Source organism: Electrona antarctica (genome assembly GCF_951216825.1).
Source record: "Electrona antarctica genome assembly, chromosome: 22".
NCBI classification, from domain to species: Eukaryota; Metazoa; Chordata; class Actinopteri; order Myctophiformes; family Myctophidae; genus Electrona; species Electrona antarctica.
In genome coordinates, this window is record NC_136805.1 from 37,932,335 (window position 1) to 37,948,495 (window position 16,161).

At 43.5% G+C, this 16,161-nt stretch overlaps 1 protein-coding gene across 1 annotated transcript in view; it reads left to right on the forward strand.

Annotated features, from left to right (window-relative positions):
• Positions 1–230: 230 nt before the first annotated feature.
• LOC306915131 (proteasome activator complex subunit 4B-like) overlaps positions 231–16,161 on the forward strand; it is a gene marked incomplete at its 5' end in the record, with an annotated part of 107,673 nt that continues 91,742 nt past the window's right edge. The window contains 4 exons of the mRNA XM_079492380.1: positions 231–445; positions 3,108–3,248; positions 13,170–13,286; positions 15,802–15,846. Of these exons, the coding sequence (XP_079348506.1) occupies positions 231–445; positions 3,108–3,248; positions 13,170–13,286; positions 15,802–15,846 (518 nt within the window). The remainder of the gene's footprint in view (positions 446–3,107; positions 3,249–13,169; positions 13,287–15,801; positions 15,847–16,161) is intronic.

Genomic DNA, 16,161 nt, shown 5'->3' on the forward strand with positions numbered 1-16,161 from the left:
CACCCTGCAGGCTTTGGAACAGCTGATTAGCGGTGACACACTTTTGCTTTTCTTTCCCCGACTCGAATCCCCTCGGTGACAGCGTGGCGTGCGCGTCTTTTTCTTTTTTAGCAACGGGACTTCCATCCATCCAAGCACGCATCAGCTGCATTCATTCAGTTCAGTATTAGGCCTATAATAAGTAAACATAACAAAGGTGATTTCGATCAGGTGACAAGTCAGATCATATCATGACCGTGGGAGAGATGGAAGAGGCAGCCGAGCCGTCGGAGGGGTTGTTTGTCCCCCAGAAGGAGATCGTGTACAACGGCCTGCTGCCCTACTCCGAGCGGCTGGACCGAGAGGCCACCGAGCTGTTGGCTGAAATCAAAGCCAACCTGTCCAGGGCGGTGCTGCTCAGGGAGCTGTGGCCCGGGGTCTCCTTCTGGACAAGAAAGCTCTTCTCGTAAGTTACAAGTACACTAGCCTCGGAAACACTACACAGACGTTTTTATTTCCAGGGAGAAAGAAAAACAAGTACACTGACACACTACTAGACCATAGTAGTGGTTCTCAAACTGGGGGTCTGGAGCCCAACATTATTTTTGGTAGGGTCCCCAGAAATGATTAGCTTATCACTCAACAGTAAACAAACCTAATTAAATTCAACTTTATTGGCATGAGAAAAAAACATATGTTTACAAAATTACATTGCCAAAGCAAGTGTCACACTCACAATATAATAAAAGCAGTTGGAAATAAATGGGGAAAGTACTACAGTTAGGGGGTACAGCATTTTGTAAACAGCTGTCACACTGCATCGTATAATAATAACACATTATACACAAGGTAGGCTATCTGCACATTTCTAAAGTTACACTTTTTTTTACTTTTAAAACCCTTTTAAAACCAAATGGACCAAATTGTCAAATACTAAAAGGCAAACATGGTGAAAAATAGCTTGCGAGGCGTTGTGAGTTTGTATATCTGCTAGTTTATCTGTGCAACTGCAGTCAAATGTAATGCCTACAATTCCAAGTGCTTGTCAGGGTGGGGGTCCCTCCCTACTCCCTATAGCCCTGGTCCAGACCCATTAGTTAGACTAGAGAGAACACACTAATGCTCTGGTCCAGACCCATTAGTTAGACTAGAGAGAACGCACTAATGCTCTGGACCAGGGCTAGGGGGTCCCCAGTTCAAATATATTTATTTGTGGCAGCGGTGGCCGAACGGTTTGTGGAGCGGTCTTGATACCGGAAGGTCGCCAGTTCGTATCCCCGGACCGGCATGTTAAAATTACCACCGCTGAAGTCCCCTTGAGCAAGGCATTGAACCACTACCATGAAATGTTCTATGAGCAGGGCCTGGCTGTAAACAAGTATCTGATGCTTAGTCCAGTTACCCTGGGTAAATATAGTAACTTTACTTTGCTTTGCTTTGAAAAGTTCGGGAACCCTTGCACTATAGTCTCACTTTATAAGAGCTGATGGGTGGGCTTAAAACTGCAAAAACTGTAACACCCCTGTTGTGTGAGACTACTCCTGTGTCCTTCTCACTGTCAAATTAAGGCATTGTAATTAAATGCTATTGCGATGTGCAGAATAAATGCTGCAGTCAGCTAAAATAACTTGTCTCTGGCCTATCACACCACCACCCACACCTTCTCCTATCCCTTCGCGAGTTCTATTTTTGTGTAAAATACCTGAGTCATTCTATCCATCTGTTTTTCTGCTTCATCTCTGTGGCTACAAAGGCTGCATGGGAAAGTTTATAAGATGCCACCATGCCTCAGTGTTGATTTTACTCAGAGTGTACAAAATGGAAAAATAGCTATGGAACCAGCTATGGTTCCATAAAGCTGTCTTCAATTAAAACTGAGGATTTTACTGTGTAATTATACTTGTTTCACTGTCAAGTTTCAACTTAAAATACATTATAAGTGTTTATATTTTAAGTGTTTCACTGTGCCCTTGTCTGCTATTGTAAATCATCCACTTGGCACTTTGAATCCGTGGGTTTTGTTTGAGTAGCTAAATGAAAGGTTCATCATGTTGAATCACCTACGTATACTAGCTAGGGGCAGTTAAGTATGTGAGGCAGCACGTCATGACACCCCTTATCCCATTAAAGAGATCCGGGGGCATTGTCTGTACATCTGTGAGAATATATAATATTAATTCTTTTAACCGCTGATGGGACTTGAGTTTGTTTATTTGTGTCTGACTTTTACCGCAGAGTCTAGGGGTTCGAAAATCACTGCTATGCACCCCCGGCTTCGTCAAATTAAGTGTCTTATCTAATATACGAACACCCGCGTTCGGGGGAGGGCGGCGAGGGTGATATTTGTCACAGACTCACTCGACGCACCTACGGGCTGCGGCGGCACCTGTCAGCGGGGAGCGTTGGGTGGGAGGAGTAGGAAGCTGAGTCAGTAGAGTACAATAGTAGTGACAACACACAGAAATGTGCGTGGGGAGGACTCAATTGTCACGATGACTAAATTGGGGAGAAAAAGGGGTAAAAAGCCAAATAAATACATAAGGCAAGTCGGATTTAACTTTAATACCTTTAATATTGTGAGCTTGTAGATCTGTTCAAGCTGTTACTTTGGGCTTGTTTATCTGTTGATTAATCGATTAACCCATTCTGGACGGGAACCCCTTTTGGTGTTATAAGGATTAAATTTAGCTATTGAAAAATAGCAGATCTACAAGCTCATACGAGCTTGTAGATCTGCTATTTTTGAATAATCGTCAAAATGTGATGCAAATCTTTGAATACATATTCTTTCAGAGCGAACGTTTTTAACTCAAATCTTTGCATCTGGGGGGTCCCTGGAATAACATATTTTCAGATGGGGGTCGGCACCCAATTACATATATTTTTGGGGGTCCTTGACATTTTTGAGAACGACTGACATAGAAACATGGGGGTTTTTTTTGTCAGGATTTAGAAGACATTTTTTTAAATTTCGACATCAGGCCAAAATGGGTTAATCGATAATCTATTGATTAATCGGACCGATGCCAAAACTAGAATCGGCCGATACCGATGTGTTTGCCAATAAATCTCCCATCACTACTGAGTCTCTCCTTCCCATCTCTCTCTCTCGCTCTCTCTCCCTGCAGGTTTCTGAAGCTGTATGGTCGCAGGTTCAGTAAAGAAGACCACATCCTCTTCATCAAGCTGCTCTATGAGTTGGTGACGCTGCCCGGCCTGGAGCCTCAGATGATGCACAACTACGCCAGGATTCTCATACACCTGCTCAAGTAAGTGTCACGCAAAACAACGTCGCCACGCACGCTCACTCACTCACTCACACACTATTTTTTATTTTTTTTGTGGCTTTTGCCTTTATTTTATATTTCTTATGAGGGACAGACAGTAGGCTGACAGGAAATGGGGAGAGAGATGGGGGGAAGACATGCAGTAAAGGCCGTCGGGATCGGGAGTCGAACCCGCGGCACACTGCCAGACTGGATTACCAGCCAAGGTGCCTGGACCACTGAGCCATGGCCCAGGCCCACACACTCTTGGATAGACTCCACTAGCTCATTCTTAGTATTCCTATTCTTTACGAGCAGTTGTTTATCAGTCACGACTCACGATCAACCAGCTGCTTTGAATCAGTTCAAAACCCTGATACCTAGACTTAAACTGAACAATGATACATCATTCAATGAGGCGAGAATTCAAATGTCAGGCAGACAACGTGGTTAATAAAAGAAGAAAAAAAACAATAAAGTAAGTGATTCATTGGTAAGATTACAGAAAGTCATATGCACTGTTTCCTAAGAACCTTGACAGTAGGCCTAAATTTTACATCAGGCATCACAGCACATTTGTTGTGGTCTTGCAGTGGTTACACACACACGCACACGCACGCACACACACACACACACACACACACACACACACACACACACACACACACACACACACACACACACACACACACACACACACACACACACACACACACACACCATCACCACCATTCAAAAATAATATACCGCCCAATAAAGGGGAATGAAATACATCTCTTCTTACTGGCGGGCCTGTTATTCTATTACTCTTGCTAACAGGGCCTGACCTACATGTAAACGCGTGCTCGTCTCGCTGCTATCAGATCTGACTGCGCTCCAGCGACTGGAGAAACTGAAGGGAACTGTCCCCGTCCCCGCAGAGTCACGAAGACACGGTCACATTCGTCACGTCGCCATTTAGGCCTTCCATTGTTTCCACTCTCGGTTCCTCTTCGGTGTGTCACCTTAACCCATTTTGGGCGGGAACCCCTTTTGGTGTTAGCAAAATGTCTTCTACATCCTGACAGTTTTCTGAAAAAGCTATGTTTCTATGTCAGTCGTTCTTCGATTTTTCAAAAATAGCAGACCTACAAGCTCGTAGCGCGCCACTCGGTGGCGCGCTATGAGCTTGTAGATCTGCTATTTTTCAATAGCTAAAGCATAACATAATGCTAACACCAAAATGGGTTAATGAAGATGTCATATGTTTGCCATTAGACCGGAAGAAAAATATCTAAGGGGCTGCAAGCGTGCCGAGCGCCAAGCCCGACGGGTCAGAGATGGATTCGGAAATCCACACGTCTTTGTCTCCGTGGGCTTTTGTGGATTGCGCTCGAGTCCCCACCCATCCACCCCCTAGCCCCCACCGCTCCGCGCTCCCCATTCCAGACTCTGCACTCCACCCACCCACCTGTCCTCCCCCCCCTCCCCGCTCGCCTCCAATTTCAGGGCCTGTCAAAAGCGGTTTCCTCTGTCGATTTCTCACAGCGCGGCTCTGTAGGAGGCGAGCCATCGAGAAGGGGGTCTGCCTGTCTTTGTGTTTGTTTGTTTGTTTGTCCTGGGATAATCTCGCCAACCGCAGGACCGATCTCCGCCAAGTAGCTGCCAGTATAAAGCTAAGGAAGTACTCCCCCACCCTCATAATACTATAGATACTGTACTGTACGTATACATAGATGACAGACATCATACACTTGGCCACGTGAAGTGTCTACGATCCACAGGGGAGCGTCTAGTCCTCAGAGGAGGCAAGGGGAGCAGATGCAAGGAATTCAAAGCCATTGAAGTCGTGCATCGTCTCTATAGTTCCAGACTCTTGCAAGGAGCCTTTTGCCTGGAGTTAATAATTTCTCCACCAAGCACTATAACTACAGCTATAACTATAAAGCTATCGTTTTAAATATCCTCTTAACTCAAGTGGACGGCAGAGTCCACACCACAACTGTAACAAAAACAGCGGTGAATACTATTGTGGTTATTGTTATTGTTATGGTTCGAGGCCCTTTAGGGCCCCATGGGCATGTCTGTCTGCCTGCCTATCCACAAATCTTATAGAGCACTGAAGTCTGACGACATTTATGCATCCTACCTTTTCCCCCATTCTGAATTCCCATAGACGTGTTTAATATTGCGTCATATAAGAACTGCATGGGTTCTGAAAATAAACAAATGAGCACGGCGGTTTGACTCATTTGAGAAAACACACATTTTTTGAAACAGACCTGTATCAAATCTCGTAAACGACACAGAGCCACCTCCCTGACAATAGCGCCTGGACAATTTTGTTTATTTTTGGCCCACAATTTTTATATGAGACGATGAGGATGACCCAAAGTTATTCTCCGTAGAGAAATTACTTCCGCGACCCCGGGGGGATGGGTTAACGAGAGACGCCAGGACTTCATTGTTGTGACCAAGTTACCAACAAGGCTGTGGCTCTTTCTAAAATGTTTTTTTTTGTGGCTTTCGCCTTTATTTTATATTTTTTATGGAGGGACAGACAGTAGGCTGACAGGAAATGGGGAAAGAGATGGGGGAAGACATGCAGTAAAGGCCGTCGGGATCGGGAGTCGAACCCGCGGCACACTGCCAGACTGGATTACCAGCCAAGGTGCCTGGACCACTGAGCCGCGGCCCAGGCCAGCTGTGGCTCTTTCTGACCGGTCAGAGTTCTAGTTTGAAAAATGATGACATGGTGGTGGCAGTGAATTTAGTTTCATTTGAAGTATTTCTTTCCTCCCAAGGTTCCAAGCGGTGGAATATCCCACAGAGACGCCTCATGATAATGAGTCACACACTGTGTAAGCCATGCAGAGCGAGGGGCAAACAACTTCAACTTCAAACAACTTTATTAATCCCTCTAGGGGCAATTAATTTCAAGCAGCTCGTTAATGGAGAAACACAGTCATTTAAAAACAAACAGTATTACAAGCGAGGGGGGGGACCTTTGTTAATCCCATGGGGAAAATGCAGTTTCTGCTTCTTCACGATGGGCACTCTGTTGTTGACCTTCTGATCGCCAGACTCTGCCCTCAAAGACATGTGGTTCCCAAACTTTTTTTTCAGGAGACCCATTTCCACAAAACTGGGTGACCGAATTCCCAATATTACACACACAAGGCATACATATATATATATATATATATATATATATATATATATCATGTGTGTGTGTATGCAAGCACCTGACGAAGCCAACCGGCGAAACGCGTCGTGCAATAAAAAATGAAGAATACATAATCTTGTCCTGAGTCTCTGGAGTGTGCGGTCCTTTCCTTTCCCTGGGGAAGTTCTCTTTGGCCTGCATATATATATATATATATATATATATATATATATATATATATATATATATATATATATATATATATATATATATATATATATATATATATATATATATATATATATATATATATATATATATATATATATATATATAATTCACACTTGTATGTGGTTGTAAAAGGCAAATGCAATTGCTTTACTTAGCAGACGATATTCAGATGATATACTTATCCTGAATCAGGCCTGGACTGGCCACTTGACACACCGGGCCGACCAATGAATCGGCCGGTCCCCCCCACCCACCCCCAAAAAAACAAACAAATTATTTTGGCAACCCAATTGGAATCCAAACCAGTCTTTAGGAAGCAATGCTCTAAGCTACGGCTGCCCCAGGTGTAGCTAAATGTGTAATACACTGATCATACTCGCATGAGCCCCACAGCATCTGGCTGTATTATAATTTTGTAACATTCTGTTACAATTGGCAAACATTCTGCAAAAATAGCAGATCTACCAGCTCACAAATAGCAGACCCCTGCCTGCACTCCCATAGGCAACAAAAGTTTAACTTATCTGGATTCAAATTCAATCGAAGATGTCATAAGCAGCAGATCGACAAGCTCAAAACGAGCTTGTGGAACTGCTACTTTTTTTTTGTGACCAACTTTTTATTTTTGTTTTTTTAAAAGAACCCCAGGTTAGCGCAGACATTACAGGAGAGGGAAACAACAATGATGCATACGTATAACATAATGCATGTTTATTTTTCTAACAAAACAAATAAGATGGAAACCAAAACAAAACGTGGCAATGATGTTGAAACAGACAAACATGGATGGATCAGACTTTGTTTACAGGAGTACAAGTATTCAACCTAACGGAGTCCTGATTTAACCTTCTGTGCCGCTGTAAGTAGGGCTACTTTTGACGCTGTAGTATGGACTATGGAGTTAATTTATGAAAAAAACAAAAGTTAGAATATGGAGGAGATATTGAGGTTTCTGCCCGACAGCAACGATACATAAATATATATATATATATATTTATTTATTTATTAAACATTCCCCACAGTCACAGGGTACAAATTAGGTTAAAAATCACACCCGTGTGAAGTGAGGGGCGCTTTGTGTTGCCACAAATTTACGTCATATTTGGCAGACATTTGACCTACTTTCTCCTTTCATTGTCAATGGCAAATATGAGACGTGTGAGAACAAGATTTACGTCATATTTGGTGGACATTTGACCTACTTTCTCCATTCATTGTCAATGGCAAATATTGAGACGTGTGGGGGGACAAAAGCTGTATATAGGAGGGGCTAGCGCTCCTCAAAAGAAAAAGAAAATCAACAAGACGGGGTCTAATAACGGCATGGCTGGCCTCCCCGTGGGTCTCTGACCTCCTAGGTCTGAAGCTTCTGCGGTTTCTGACATTCGAGCCCTTGGTTTCCGTTGTGCGTCTGTTTTCCTGCGCTTTTACAGTGATTCGATTTGAATAGAGATGCCTCGAGGCATCGCAGAGTCCGTATCAGTAGGCAAAATGACGCACGATGCACTGCAGCTTTTATTATTTATTCTGGCATATCGATATATCAAGGTTTTTTTTTTTCTTCAGCCCGATCCCATGCAGCCCCTATGTCTTCCATTATAAAATTCAAGTTAACCCATTTTGACAGATCTGAGATCAGATTCTAAAAATGTCTTCTACATCCTGACAGTTTTCTGAAAAAGCTATGTTTCTATGTCAGTCGTTCTTCGATTTTTCAAAAATAGCAGACCTACAAGCTCGTAGCGCGCCACTCGGTGGCGCGCTATGAGCTTGTAGATATGCTATTTTTCAATATCTAAAGCATAACATAACGCTAACACCAAAAGGGGTTCCCGCCCAGAATGGGTTAAGTGCTTCAGACAATCTAAAACATATGTGTAAGAAAATGCATGGCGGTAGTACGGCCTTTTTGGCAGTGTGCACAAAGAGTCACATCCAGCGGTTTGCATGACTAGCTCTCGCTCTGGACATGCACGCGCACACACACACACACACACACACACAAGACCCTCTTATAAAACAAACAAACAAAACCAAACTGAAACAAAAGGAAGACATGAAACAAAATCACAGAGCATTTGAAAGCCGGGATGAATGATTTAGAATGGCGGAAGGTTTTACAATCGGATGGCACAATGAGGAAATTCGCCTGCCAGTACATGTCCTGTGGAGGAGCCAAAATGTTTGCAGCTTTCCGGTAGGATTTGTTGGTCACTCTGGTAAAACATAATTCGCGTCTCTTTGTTCCACTATACGACAGCCTTATAACAGATCTTGACTATGTTTTTATGTTTTACTCTGAGGCCGAAAAACCAACAGTTTCGGGAATCGAGTGGGTTTTATCTGTCACTCACACGGGTCCAAGCAGCGAAATGTTGGTGTGGCATGGGCCGCAAGACAACAACAATACAATATACACCAGATAATGAGAACCAGTAAGAAGCGACCTCGCCCTAATGGGCAAAGTCACGTGCACACATCCGCCTGGGTGACAGCAGACTGCTGGGCGAGCGCTGGCGCTTTGGAATGGGGGGGTCAGATCAACATATGGAATGAATTCATTCTGTACTGGCCATAATGGAGCGTGTCTTGAGTGCACAGGGTTTGATGTGGTTAGCTCAACATATGGAATGTCAGAACAGGTCAGCTCCATATGTGGAGATCTAAGGGTGGCAGCGGGGGAAGTGTCTTGAGTGTACAGGGTTTGATGAGGGCCAGGCCTTAATTTTTGGGCCTGTTGAGAACTCTAGTTTTCGCCGGCTGCCGGGCGCGGCTGCACTAATAACTTTGGGGCAGTCCCGTCTAGAGTTTAAATGGACAGGTATCAAAGAGGACGGATGGATGGGGAAGGATCAACATATGGAATGTCAGAACAGGTCAGCTCCATATATGGAGGTTTGAGGTCAGATGTAGAGTAGTAAATGCAACCTGCGAAATAAGATAAATGATGAATTATATATAAATAAGGTTAGGAATAGGATAAGACACACTAACCCTCCTCTAAAGAAAAGATCAGAAGGCACTCATTAAAAGAAAAATCGCACCCGTGTGAACTGAGTGTTGCAAGGTCTTATATAGCCTGATCAGCTGTGGTCTGACGTCACATACTAACCATAGCAACCATGCTCGTTTTTTTGGTACGAACAAACACGGGTACACGGGTACAAAGCCAGTTGTTGGAGTGGTTTGCACCACTCAAAAACTGAAACACAGAAGGTGAATTATTATCTGCTTCCCCCCCTTTTTGTGAGTGCTCACATTGGTTTGTACCACTTTTAACTAATAATAATAATAATAATAGTAATAATAATATTAAAACTTTATTTGTATAGCACCTTTCATGACATGAAATGCAGCTCAAAGTGCTTTTCAGAGCAATGGAGAAAAAAAAGCAAGAAAAGCAAGACATGATAAAACATTAAAATAGGAAGCAGGGCATGAATAACAAGGAATTTAAAAGACAAGAGTCTAGAAGTATTGTCTTGAGCTGTGCTTTTAAAATGTCTACAGAGGCATCCCTATTTTGGGCATGTCATTATAGGCGTAAATGTCCCAAAATGCAAATTAAATTAAATAATCCACTTATTTGAAAGTGTCAGTAAAATAGGGCTTAAGTGGATAAAAAAATTGTTATAATACATTGGTAAGTATATTTATGATGAGACAACCACCACACTGTCATTGTGCACGATGCACTCTTTGACCGCATCTTTCAGAAAGCAAATTATCAAAGAATTATTGAACAAAGTGATCATAAATAAACATCATAGACAGGTTATACGTAGACGGACCTTTTCTGTTCTGCCATTTCAATTATTATTTTTAAAAACGGCCATTAAAACCCATTTTGGGCGGGAACCCCTTTTGGTGTTAGCATTATGTTATGCTTTAGCTATTGAAAAATAGCAGATCTACAAGCTCATAGCGCGCCACCGAGTGGCGCGCTATGAGCTTGTAGATCTGCTATTTTTGAAAAATCAAAGAACGACTGACATAGAAACACAGCTTTTTCAGAAAACTGTCAGCATGTAGAAGACATTTTTAGAATCTGATCTCAGGTCAAAATGGGTTAAGGATTACTTCAGTAGACAAGGTGCAAGGTACAAGGCCTTAGGTGAACGAGAGTTCAGCAAAAATACAGATCGTCAAAATCCTACTAGACAGCTCATATCCTATCTCTTCCACTGAAGCACATGCTTATCTAAGTTCAACGTATAATAATCACTGCCCAAGAGTATTGTGAAAATACATAATGAGAAATAATGAAAACCTTACAAAGTTCAAAGAAAAAGTGAGTGCTGTCATTGTGCTGTTTGGAAGCCAAGCAGTGGATGTCTCACAGTTGTCCTGCTTTCCCCTCATGTCTGATGGCCTGAATCCACCCGTTTTATCCTCACTGCAAGGTATTCTTGCTCAGCAGGACAGAACGTAAAACTTAAAGGGGGGAATGAAAGCCTAGGCCTACAGACTGATTTTGTAGTTTGTTTTTCGGTTCAGGTTACTGTAAAAGTATAGTATAGTATAGTATGTATAGTTTACATAGATACTCCACTGTTACGTTCTTAGTTTACGCATGATTCATGATAACTACTTTTTATATATGTGATGTATGCCATGCTTTTGTTATTGCTTAATGTAAATCGCTCTGGATTAAGAGCGTCTGCTAAATGCCTAAATTGTAAATTGTAAAAGCTACAGCAGGGTAAAAAACATGGTCAGGTTTTTACCCTGACCAAGGCTGTCCAGACTTCTTAGGGTGCCGTCACACCGAACTTCGATTCCGCCTATACAGGGGTATGTTCTGCCAATGCTTTTTCGTTGGGAACAGAGCAGTTTGTTGCCATTTGCGGTTTTCAGCAAAAAGACGTTAGCAGAATCCGCCCTCATTGGCAGAACAAAAGTTTGATGAGTGAGTAGTGACCGGCCGCACCCTTACACAGTAGTCTATCAAGCTGTACTGTACGCAAGTTAACGCAACACAGCTGCAGCGAATCAACGTTCTCAACGTTTTTGGCCGGGGACCCCCGAAAATGCTTTGGCAACGTCTCGGGACCCCCGCCCCGCCACCCCCTCGACCCCCAATACAAATTGACTGCTACAATAACCTTAATAATAGAGACAATACACCATTGAGAACCCCTGTGTTAGATGTAGGTGTGCCGGTGCATAGACAATACTGTTGACCACTGTCTGTCATTTCACTTTGGCACAAGCTCCAAGCACACCTAAATCTAAAATCTGGTTTGAGAACCACTAGTGAAACTACTGTGTAATCATTCTCCTGTACACTACACTACAGTATGTACACCTAATCTTTCACGGATGAGTCGATTCGAAGAGAGAGAGAGAGAGAGAGAGAGAGAGAGAGAGAGAGAGAGAGAGCGCGCGCAGAAGGCAGATAAGTATGCCATCCCCCCAGTGAACGAAGTCGCTGTTGCCAATATAGTGTACAAGCTGTTGCCAATATAGTGTACAAACATCTGATTAGCTGCAGCTAACTAGCCTGCAAAGTTTTGTTTTACCCTTCTGTCGTTTTTAACCTGTACAGGGAAACAAACGTGGAACCTATAGGGTTCCACGTTTCTTTAACGTCAGAGTTCTTAGCTTTGTTATTACAACCTACCACACACAACAACCTTTTGTCGGCTTTGCAGTGAGTGGTATTCCTGGTATTACAGTGATAGTTAATACTAACTCTACGGGCGTAGCCACTATTTTCCACACACTGTCTCTATATTGGCGTTTCTAGTCACGTCAACTTTATCTTAACTATAAATGCACCAAGTCTCTGTGTCTCTGTGTCTGTACTTCTGTAATCCACGTAACTTGAGAACCGTTCGCTCCACCGACTTCAAATTCGACACACACGTTTTCCACACCACCACAGGGAGTGCAGTGCCCGGTGTCGAGTCGGTCGGACCCACGGTTGTCCAGAACCGCCCCAAAAAGGCCTCTGCTCGGGCTCTGGACCGGGCCCCTGCCCAGGGTCCATATATAGAGCTGGCCTGTTCTGACATCCCAACACTCTACATTTGGGCATGGCTGACACAGAACTCCATAAGCTGGCCTGTTCTGACATCCCAACACTCCATATTTGGGCATGGCTGACACAGAACTCCATATATAGGAATAAAGGGACACATACAGAAAGCTGACATAATTCTGACGGCGGGCACAAAAGGGACACAGAGATAATATCTGGGTGGGGCATGCATTTCCAACTTGCATCGTTCCATGTAGGCCAGTGCCCAACGGGCACCGCCGTAGAGGCCCCACGGGCACCTCTCTAATTTCTTTTTTTTTGAGTGGTGCAAACCACTCCAACAACCAGCTTTGTCTGTACCCGTGTATGTACCCGTGTACCTGTACGTGGTACCTGTACGTGGCCCCACGCACAGGTGAGCATGGTTGCTATGGTTAGTGTGTGACGTCACCGCACCACTCAGTTCACACGGGTGTGATTTTTTTATAATACAGGAAAAAAGACAAAAAGACAAAAGAAAACCAAAATCAAAAAACAATAATAATTGTACTTCCTCTCCGAACAGGAAGAAAGAGCTGCTGTCCAGGGATGACCTGGAGTTGCCGTGGCGACCGCTCTACGAGCTGTACGAGAGGGTCACCTACTCCAAGACGGAGCACCTGGGTCTCATCTGGTTCCCCAAGTATGTACAGTACGCACGCACGCACGCACGCACGCACGCACGCACGCACGCACACACGCACGCACGCACGCACGCACGCACGGACGGACGGACGGACGGAGGGAGGGAGGGAGGGAGGGAGGGAGGGAGGGAGGGACGGACAGACGGACGGACGGACGGACAGACAACTTTTTATTTTATTATGTCTCTAATGTTTTGGCTATCCAGCCTTCAGTTAAAGTCTAAAATGACAGATGACCCAGATTGAAAGGTATTAAAATATATATATTTTTAGGTCGGGGCTACCGATTTTCTCCAATCAGGAGAGAAAGCTCATTATTATCCAGAGAGTCGGGCATACAGGATAAACAAGTGAAATTGAAAGTGACGACTCAAAGAAGTGGAGCAGACAAAATTGGAACTGGAACACTATACAATGAAGCTGGAGGAAATTGGCAACCCACCTGACAATGTATTTTCTGATTATTAAATAGATTGCTATATTATAGCAATGATTACTACTTGAATACATGCTGCTCCAGTGTCTGACTGTCAGACAAAAATAATTGCACTCTTATCCCATTTTGGGCGGGAACCCCTTTTGGTGTTAGCATTATGTTATGCTTTAGCTATTGAAAAATAGCAGATCTACAAGCTCATAGCGCGCCACCGAGTGGCGCGCTACGAGCTTGTAGGTCTGCTATTTTTGAAGAACGGCTGACATAGAAACTAGAGAGAGCTAGAGCTTTTTCAGAAAACTGTCAGGATGTAGAAGAATCTGATCCCAGGTCAAAAATGGATTAAGTACCTGAAGAACACCTTGAACAGTGGTTTTCAATCCTTTTCATATCAAGGGCCATTATTTATTGGGGGGGGGGGTGGGCATTCCCCTTTGGTTGAGCGGTGGGTGTTAGGTTGTGATTATGAATCCCACCAACGTTCTAGGGTAGACCCGCCTCACCATGTGTCTGATTGGCTCCCGGGAAGGCATCGTTTTACTGAGGTTAGGCCGTTCGGGTTAGGTTTAGGGGGGTGCATACTTAGTTTAGACTAGTCATTGGTTAGACATGGGTTAAGGTTAGGTTTAGGTGTGCTGCCCCGTGGGAGGTTAGGTTTAGGGTGAGGGTTTGAGATAGGTTGTAGTTGTAGGACTAATGACTGGTCGCAAAAAACGAGAACTGTCAATCACAACGACTACTGGCCAATCACAGCAGGGCTTTCCTAGAACTGCGGTGGGATACATAATAATAACGCGTGAGAGACATGGGTTTGAATCCAGGTGGTTGTTTCACTGGCATTACATCACATTACATCATTATGAAGAAAGAGGTGACTCACTAAAGCTGGTAGCATAACACTTCAAAAGAAGTCAAAATTTAACCCATTTTGACCTGAGATCAGATCATAAAAATGTCTTCTACATCCTGACAGTTTTCTGAAAAAGCTGTTTCTATGTCAGTCGTTCTTCGATTTTTCAAAAATAGCAGACCTACAAGCTCGTAGCGCGCCACTCGGTGGCGCGCTATGAGCTTGTAGATCTGCTATTTTTCAATAGCTAAAGCATAACATAATGCTAACACCAAAAGGGGTCCCCGCCCAAAATGGGTTAAAGAAGTCAACATTTTGAGAAGTCAAAATTATTTTTTTAGGCTTGCCGAAACCTAAGTAGTTCTCTGCAGACTAAAATTTGCCTCGATGATGCAGCTCTGTTTTGAGAGCTGAATGCAGGAGCTGGAATGGATTTCCTTTCCACCTGGATTTCTACTCTACGGTTTGTTTTCATCACCCCAAGGCACTTGACGCGCTTATTTGTCTCAGGGATTTAGCCATTTCCGGTGATAGACACCCCTATTCAGTGGATAAAGTGCGCGCTATCTCCCTCCGTGAATTAATTTGCCATCTGGCTGTGTTTGTCAGTCTCTCAGAGAGGCATGATTAATAATATTGTAAAACAAAAATGAATCACCTTGAACTTCCTCCCAATCAAACACTATCTTGGCGCGCAGAATCTGCTGAAACTGACATCAGCTTTGATTTAACCCATTTTGGGCGGGAACCCCTTTTGGTGTTAGCATTATGTTATGCTTTAGCTATTGAAAAATATTTTTGAAAAATCAAAGAACGACTGACATAGAAACATAACTTTTTCAGAAAACTGTCAGGATGTAGAAGACATTTTTAGAATCTGATCTCGGGTCAAAATGTTTTAATCACGTAATTCTGGTCTTTCAACCTTGCCTGAACATAATTTCTGCATGAAGTATGCTTTAGCCTTGTAGCACACACACAGAGGCACATTCAGGATGGTGCAATAATGTGCTCGGTGTAATAAGCCGCTGAGCCGAGAGCGGCATTTTCTTGCAAATACCTTGATGTGGATATTATTGCATTGTATAAAAACATCTGGAGAAGCTTTTGTGTTGTTTGCAGCACAACAAGCAGTAAACGCGCACGCACGCACGCACGCACTCACGCACGCACGCACACACACACGCACACACACACACAGTCTAACGCACCCTCTGTTTCCTTGCAGCTCGGTGGATAACATGCTGAAGGCTTTGATCAAGAGCTGCAGACTGTAAGTCTCCTCCCATGGGATTATGTCACTTCCCTTTGACTGGATAATGCGATTCTTTGACATTTTACGGGTCTTTGTGCATCCTTGTTGGTGTTTTGAACATGTGTTGTGTCGTGTACTAGTGTAGATGCTGTGCGCTGATTAGTTCCGTAGCGATAATTGTATTGATTTGTGGATTCATTGGATGATTCAGAAGCATGCTGAAGCGATTATTTTTATACAATCAACTCAATTCATTACTGGCCATTAATATTGTGGTTGTAACTGTATTAATTGATACAGTCCCGTGGTGGGAGTTCTGCTCTGGTTTTGGTG